General features: G+C 41.4%; 1 protein-coding gene across 1 annotated transcript in view; it reads left to right on the forward strand.

Moving 5' to 3' along the window:
• The window catches only part of LOC142340664 (uncharacterized), a 16,783-nt gene extending 8,935 nt beyond the window's left edge, over positions 1-7,848 (forward strand). Inside the window, exon 3 of the mRNA XM_075391355.1 lies at positions 7,709-7,848. Within this exon, the coding sequence (XP_075247470.1) occupies positions 7,709-7,848 (140 nt within the window). The remainder of the gene's footprint in view (positions 1-7,708) is intronic.

Consider the following 7,848-nt stretch of genomic DNA (forward strand, 5'->3'; position numbering starts at 1 on the left):
TGTGTGTATGTTTGTTTGTGTGTGTGTAATTGTGTGTGTGTTTGTGTGTGTGTGGGTGTGTGTCTGTTTGTGTGTGTATGTGTTTGTGTGTGTGTGTGTGTGTTTGTGTATGTGTATGTGTTTGTGTGTATGTGTGTGTGGGCGTGTGTGTGTATGTTTGTGTGTGTGTTTGTGTGTTTGTGTGTGTGTGTGTGCGTGTGTGTATGTTTGTGTGTGTGTTTGTGTGTGTTAGTGTTGGTGTGTGTGTATGTTTGTGTGTGTGTGTTTATGTGTGTGTTTGTGTTTAAATGTGTGTGTGTGTGGGTATAGGTGCATGTATTTGCGTGTGTATGTGTTTGTGTTTGTGTGTTTGTGTGTGTGTGTGTGTGTGCTTGTGTGTGTATGTTTGTGAGTGTGTTTGTGTGTGTTAGTGTTGGTGTGTGTGTATGTTTGTGTGTGTGTGTGTTTATGTGTGTGTTTGTGTTTAAATGTGTGTGTGTGTGGGGGTATAGGTGCATGTGTTTGCGTGTGTATGTGTTTGTCTGTGTGTGTGTTTGTGTATGTGTATGTGTTTGTGTGTATGTGTGTGTGTGGGCGTGTGTGTGTATGTTTGTGTGTGTGTGTGTTTGTGTGTGTGTTTGTGTGTTTGTGTGTGTGTGTGTGTGCGTGTGTGTGTATGTTTGTGTGTGTGTATGTGTGTGTTAGTGTTGGTGTGTGTGTATGTTTGTGTGTGTGTGTTTATGTGTGTGTTTGTGTTTAAATGTGTGTGTGTGTGGGTATAGGTGCATGTATTTGCGTGTGTTTGTGTTTGTCTGTGTGTGTGTTTGTGTATTTGTATGTGTTTGTGTGTATGTGTGTGTGGGCGTGTGTGTGTATGTTTGTGTGTGTGTGTGTTTGTGTGTATGTTTGTGTGTGTATGTGTGTGTGTGTGGGTTTTGGTGTATGTCTTTGTGTGTATGTGTTTTTGTGTGTGTGTGTGTGTGTTTGTGTGTGTATGTGTGTGTGTGGGTGTTGGTGTATGTGTTTGTGTGTATGTGTTTTTGTGGGTGTGTGTGTGTGCGTTTTTTTGTCTGTGTGTTTTGTGTGTGTATGTTTGTGTGTGTATGTGTGTGTGTGGGTGTTGGTGTATGTTATTGTGTGTATGTGTTTTTGTGGGTGTGTGTGTGTGCGTTTTTGTTTGTGTGTGTTTTGTGTGTGTATATGTGTGTGTGTGGTTTTGTGTGTGCTTGTGGTTTGTGTGTGTGTTTGTGTGAATGTGTGCTTGAGTTTGTGTGTGTGTTTGTGTGTGTGTGTTTGTAAGTGTGTGTGTTGGTGTGTGTATGTGTCTGTGTGTGTGTTTGTGTATGTGTATGTGTTTGTGTGTATGTGTATGTGGGCGTGTGTGTGTATGTTTGTGTGTGTGTGTTTGTGTGTATGTTTGTGTGTGTATGTGTGTGTGTGTGTGGGTGTTGGTGTATGTGTTTGTGTGTATGTTTTTTTGTGGGTGTGTGCGTGTGCGTTTTTTTGTGTTTGTGTTTTGTGTGTGTATATGTGTATGCGTGGTTTTGTGTGTGTTTGTGGTTTGTGTGTGTGTTTGTGTGTGTGTGTTTGTGTGTGTGTGTGTTTGTGTGTGTGTTTGTGTGTGTGTGCATGTGTGTGTATCTTTGTGTGTGTGTTTGTGTGTGTGTTTGTGTGTGTGTTTGTGTGTGTGCGTGTGTGTGTATGTGTGTGTGTTTGTGTGTGTGTTTATGTGTGTATGTGTGTGTTTGTGTGTGTGCGTGTGTGTGTATGTGTTCGTGTGTGTATGTGTTTGTGTGTGTGTGTGTGTGTGTGCGTGTGTGTGTATGTTTGTGTGTGTGAGTTTGTGTGTGTTTATGTGCGTGTATGTGGGTGTGTGGGTATGTGTTTGTGTGTATATGTGTTTGTGTGTGCGTAGGTTCGTGTGTGTGTAAGTTTGTGTATGTGTGTGTGTTTTTGTGTGTGTTTGAGTTTGTTTTTGTGTATGTGTATGTGTTTGTTTGTGTATGTGTTTGTGTGTGTGTGTGTTTGTGTGTCTGTGCATGTGTGTGTATGGTTGTGTTTGTGTGTTTGTGTGTGTGTGTTTGTGTCTGTGTTTGTGTGTGTGTAAGGACGTGTGTGTGTATGTGTTTGTGTGTATGTGTGTGTGTGTGTGCGTGTGTGTGTATGTTTGTTTGTGTGTGTGTAATTTTGTGTGTGTTTGTGTGTGTATGTGTGTGTGTGTGGGTGTGTGTCTGTTTGTGTGTGTATGTGTTTGTGTGTGTGTGTTTGTGTGTGTGTAAGGACGTGTGTGTGTGTGTCTGTGTGTGTGTGTTTGTGTGTGTGTGTGTGTTTGTGTGTATATGAGTGTGTGTGTGGGTGTGTGTGTATGTGTGTGTGTGTATCTGTTTGTGTGTGTGTGTTTGTGTGTGTGTTTGTGTGTTTGTGTGTGTGTTTGTGCGTGTGTGTGTTTATGTGTGTGTTTGTGTTTAAATGTGTGTGTGTGTGTGTGGGTATAGGTGCATGTGTTTGCGTGTGTATGTGTTTGTCTGTGTGTGTGTTTGTGTATGTGTATGTGTTTGTGTGTATGTGTGTGTGGGCATGTGTGTGTATGTTTGTGTGTGTATGTTTGTGTGTACGTTTGTGTGTGTATGTGTGTGTGTGTGGGTGTTGGTGTATAAGTTTGTGTGTATGTGTTTTTGTGGGTGTGTGTGTGTGTGTGTGTGCGTTTTTTTGTGTGTGTGTTTTGTGTGTGTATATGTGTGTGTGTGTGGTTTTGTGTGTGTTTGTGGTTTGTGTGTGTGTTTGTGTGTGTGTATGCTTGAGTTTGTGTGTGTTTGTGTGTGTGTGTGTTTGTAAGTGTGTGTGTTGGTGTGTGTATGTGTTTGTCTGTGGGCGTGTGTGTTTGTGTGTGTGTGTTTGTGTGTGTTTGTTTGTGTGTGCAAGTGTGTGTGTGTGTGTGCGTGTGTGTGTGTTTGACAGTGTGTATGCTTGAGTTTGTGTGTGTTTGTGTGTGTGTGTTTGTAAGTGTGCGTGTGTCTGTGTGTGTATGTGTTTGTCTGTGGGTGTGTGTGTGTTTGTGTATGTGTGTGTTTGTGTGTGTGTATGTAAGTTTGTGTATGTTTGTGTTTGTGTGTGTAGTTGTTTGTGTGTGTGTTTGTGTGTGTGTGTTTGTGTGGGTGTTTGTGTGTGTATGTGTGTGTGTAGGCGTTTGTTTGTGCGTGTGTGTTTGCGTGTGTTTGTGTGTGTGTGTGTTTGTGAATGCGTGTATGTGTGTGTGCTTGTGTGTGTGTGTGTGTTTGTGTGTGTGTTTGTAAGTGTTTGTGTGTGTTTGTGTGTGTTTGTATGTGTTTGTGTTTGTGTATTTGTGTGTATGTGTTTGTGTATGTGATTGTGTATGTGTGTTTGTTTATGTGTGTGTTTGTGTGTGTGTGTGTGTTTGTTCGTGCGTGTGTGCTTGCGTGTGTTTGTGTGTGTGTTTGTGAATGCGTGTATGTGTTTGTGTATGTGTGTGTGCTTGTGTGTGTGTGTTTGTGTGTGTGTTTGTAAGTGTTTGTGTGTGTTTGTGTGTGTTTGCATGTGTATGTGTTTGTGTATTTGTGTGTATGTGTTTGTGTATGTGTGTGTTTGTGTGTTTGTGTTTGTGTGTGTGTTTGTGTGTGTGTGTGGGTGTGTGTGTGTGTTTGTGTGTGTATGTGTTTAGGTGTGTGTGTGCGTGTGTGTGTATGTGTGTGTGTGTTTATGTGTGTATTTGTGTGTTTGTGTTTGTGCGTGTGTGTATGTGTTCGTGTGTGTATGTGTTTGTGTGTGTTTTGGTTTTTGTGTTTGCGTGTATGTGTGTGAGTGCGTGTGTGTGTATGTTTGTGTGTGTGAGTTTGTGTGTGTGTATGTGCGTGTATGTGGGTGTGTGTGTGTATGTGTTTGTGTGTGTATGTGTTTGTGTGTGCGTAGGTTCGTGTGTGTGTAAGTTTGTGTATAAGTGTGTGTGTGTGTTTGTGTGTGTGTTTGAAATTGTTTTTGTGTATGTGTATGTGTTTGTTTGTGTATGTGTTTGTGTGTGTGTGTGTTTGTGGGTGTGCATGTGTGTTGATGGTTGTGTTTGTGTGTTTGTGTGTGTGTGTGTTTGTGTCTGTGTTTGTGTGTGTGTATGTGTGTGCGTGGTTGTAAGTGATTGTGTTTGTGTGTGTATGTGTTTGTGTGTGTATGTGTGTGTGTGTGCGTGTGTGTATGTTTGTTTGTGTGTGTGTGAAATTGTGTGTGTGTTTGTGTGTGTATGTGTGTGTGTGGGTGTGTGTGTGTTTGTGTGTGTATGTGTTTGTGTGTGTGTGTGTTTGTGTGAGTGTTTGTGTGTGTAAGGGCGTGTTTGTGTGTTTGTGTGTGTGTGTTTGTGTTTTGTGTGTTTGTGTTTGTATGTGTGCGTGTGTGTGGGTGTGTTTGTATGTGTTTGTGTGTGTATCTGTTTGTGTGTGTGTGTTTGTGTGTGTGTTTGTGTGTTTGTGTGTGTGTGTGCGTGTGTGCATGTTTGTGTGTGTGTGTTTGTGTGTGTTAGTGTTGGTGTGTGTGTGTATGTTTGTGTGTGTGTTTATGTGTGTGTTTGTGTTTAAATGTGTGTGTGTATGTGTGGGTATTTGTGCATGTGTTTGCGTGTGTATGTGTTTTTCTGTGTGTGTTTGTGTATGTGTATGTGTTTGTGTGTATGTCTTTGTGGGCGTGTGTGTGTATGTTTGTGTGTGTGTGTTTGTGTGTATGTTTGTGTGTGTATATGTGTGTGTGGGTGTTGGTGTATGTGTTTGTGTTTGTATGTGTTTTTGTGGGTGTGTGTGTATGTGCGTTTTTTTTGTGTGTGTGTTTGTGTGTGTGTTTTGTGTGTGTTTATGTGTGTGTGGTTTTGTGTGTGTTTGTGGTTTGTGTATATATTTTTGTGTGTGTGTGCTTGAGTTTGTGTGTGTTTGTGTGTGTGTGTGTGTTTGTAAGTGTGTGTGTGTTGGTGTGTGTATGTGTTCGTCTGTGGGTGTGTGTGTTTGTGTGTGTGTGTTTGTGTGTGTGTGTGTTTGTGTGTGCAAGTGTGTGTGTGTGTGGGTGTGTGTGTGTTTGTGTCTGTGTATGCTTGAGTTTGTGTGTGTTTGTGTGGGTGTGTGTGTGTGTTTGTGTGTGTATGTGTTTAGGTGTGTGTGTGCGTGTGTGTGTATGTGTGTGTGTGTTTATGTGTGTATTTGTGTGTTTGTGTTTGTGCGTGTGTGTATGTGTTCGTGTGTGTATGTGTTTGTGTGTGTTTTGGTTTTTGTGTTTGCGTGTATGTGTGTGAGTGCGTGTGTGTGTATGTTTGTGTGTGTGAGTTTGTGTGTGTGTATGTGCGTGTATGTGGGTGTGTGTGTGTATGTGTTTGTGTGTGTATGTGTTTGTGTGTGCGTAGGTTCGTGTGTGTGTAAGTTTGTGTATAAGTGTGTGTGTGTGTTTGTGTGTGTGTTTGAAATTGTTTTTGTGTATGTGTATGTGTTTGTTTGTGTGTGTGTTTGTGTCTGTGTTTGTGTGTGTGTATGTGTGTGCGTGGTTGTAAGTGAATGTGTTTGTGTGTGTATGTGTTTGTGTGTGTATGTGTGTGTGTGTGCGTGTGTGTATGTTTGTTTGTGTGTGTGTGAAATTGTGTGTGTGTTTGTGTGTGTATGTGTGTGTGTGGGTGTGTGTGTGTTTGTGTGTGTATGTGTTTGTGTGTGTGTGTGTTTGTGTGAGTGTTTGTGTGTGTAAGGGCGTGTTTGTGTGTTTGTGTGTGTGTGTTTGTGTTTTGTGTGTTTGTGTTTGTATGTGTGCGTGTGTGTGGGTGTGTTTGTATGTGTTTGTGTGTGTATCTGTTTGTGTGTGTGTGTTTGTGTGTGTGTTTGTGTGTTTGTGTGTGTGTGTGCGTGTGTGCATGTTTGTGTGTGTGTGTTTGTGTGTGTTAGTGTTGGTGTGTGTGTGTATGTTTGTGTGTGTGTTTATGTGTGTGTTTGTGTTTAAATGTGTGTGTGTATGTGTGGGTATTTGTGCATGTGTTTGCGTGTGTATGTGTTTTTCTGTGTGTGTTTGTGTATGTGTATGTGTTTGTGTGTATGTGTTTGTGGGCGTGTGTGTGTATGTTTGTGTGTGTGTGTGTTTGTGTGTATGTTTGTGTGTGTATATGTGTGTGTGGGTGTTGGTGTATGTGTTTGTGTTTGTATGTGTTTTTGTGGGTGTGTGTGTATGTGCGTTTTTTTTGTGTGTGTGTTTGTGTGTGTGTTTTGTGTGTGTTTATGTGTGTGTGGTTTTGTGTGTGTTTGTGGTTTGTGTATATGTTTTTGTGTGTGTGTGCTTGAGTTTGTGTGTGTTTGTGTGTGTGTGTGTGTTTGTAAGTGTGTGTGTGTGTTGGTGTGTGTATGTGTTCGTCTGTGGGTGTGTGTGTTTGTGTGTGTGTGTTTGTGTGTGTGTGTGTTTGTGTGTGCAAGTGTGTGTGTGTGTGGGTGTGTGTGTGTTTGTGTCTGTGTATGCTTGAGTTTGTGTGTGTTTGTGTGTGTGTGTGTTTGTAAGTGTGTGTGTGTTGGTATGTGTATGTGTTTGTCTGTGGGTGTGTTTGTGTGCTTGTGTATGTGTGTGTTTGTGTGTGTGTATGAGTGTTTGTGTAGGTTTGTGTTTGTGTGTGTGTTTGTTTGTGTGTGTGTTCGTGTGTGTGTTTGTTTGTGTGGGTGTTTGTGTGTGTATGTTTGTGTGTGTAGGTGTTTGTGTATGCGCGTATGTGTTTGTGTATGTGTGTGCTTGTGTGTGTGTATTTGTGTGTTTGTAAGTGTTTGTGTGTGTTTGTGTGTGTTTGTATGTGTATGTGTTTGTGTATTTGTGTGTATGTGTTTGTGTATGTGTGTGTTTGTGTGTGTGTATGTGTGTGTATGAATGTGTTTATGTGTAGGTACGTGCGTGTATGTCCGTATGTGTATGTGTGTGTGTGTTTGTGTGTGTGTGTTTGTGTGTGTGTGTGTGTGTGTTTGTGTGCGTTTGTATGTGTATGTTTTTGTGTATTTGAGTGTATGTGTTTGTGTATGTATGTGTATGTGTTTGTGTGTAAGTGTTTGTGTATGTGTGTGTGTGTGTTTGTGTGTGTGCGTGTGTGTGTGTGTGTGTGTGTGTGTGTGTGTGTGTGTGTGTTTGTGTGTGTTTTTATGTGTATGTGTTTGTGTATTTGTGTGTCTGTGTTTGTGTATGTGTGTGTTTGTGTGTGTGTGTTTGTGTGTGTTTGTGTGTGTTTGTGTGTGTATGTGTTTGTGTGTGTGTATTTGTGTGTGTTTGTATGTGTTTATGTGTATGTATGTGCGTGTGTGTGTGTGTTTATGTGTATGTATATCTGTGTGAGTGTGTGTGTGTGTGTGTGTTTGTGTGTGTGTATGTGTGTGTTTGTGCGTTTGCATGTGTTTGTGTGTGTATGTGTTTGTTTAAGTGTTTGTATGTGTTTGTGTATATGTTTGTATGTGTTTGTGTATGTGTGTGTTTGTTTGTGTGTGTGTGTGTGTCTGTGTGTATGTGTGTTTGTGTGTGTTTGTGTATGTGTTTGTGTGTGTATGTGTTTGTGTATGTGTGTGTGTATGTGTTTATGTGTATGTATGTGCGTGTATGTCTGTGTGTGTGTGTATTTGTGTGTGTGTGCGTGCGTTTGTGTGCGTGTGTGCGTGTTTGTGTGTGTTTGTGTGTGTATGTGTTTGTGTGTGTGTGTTTGTGGCACAAACGGAAAATATCCAAATTTTCTTTTCTTTAGGTGCTCAAACTCGCCGAGCTAGAGCTTACCAGCAGTCTTGCCAACGCCATTTCCAGAAGAAAAGACGACGACAACAATTCTTGGCTCGGAGACCAAACAGGGAAATAATTTTCCTTCTATTCCAAACCCCTTCGCCTTGA

The sequence above is a fragment of the Convolutriloba macropyga genome, chromosome 6, assembly GCF_964194025.1.
Source record: "Convolutriloba macropyga chromosome 6, txConMacr16.3, whole genome shotgun sequence".
NCBI lineage: Eukaryota > Metazoa > Xenacoelomorpha > Acoela > Convolutidae > Convolutriloba > Convolutriloba macropyga.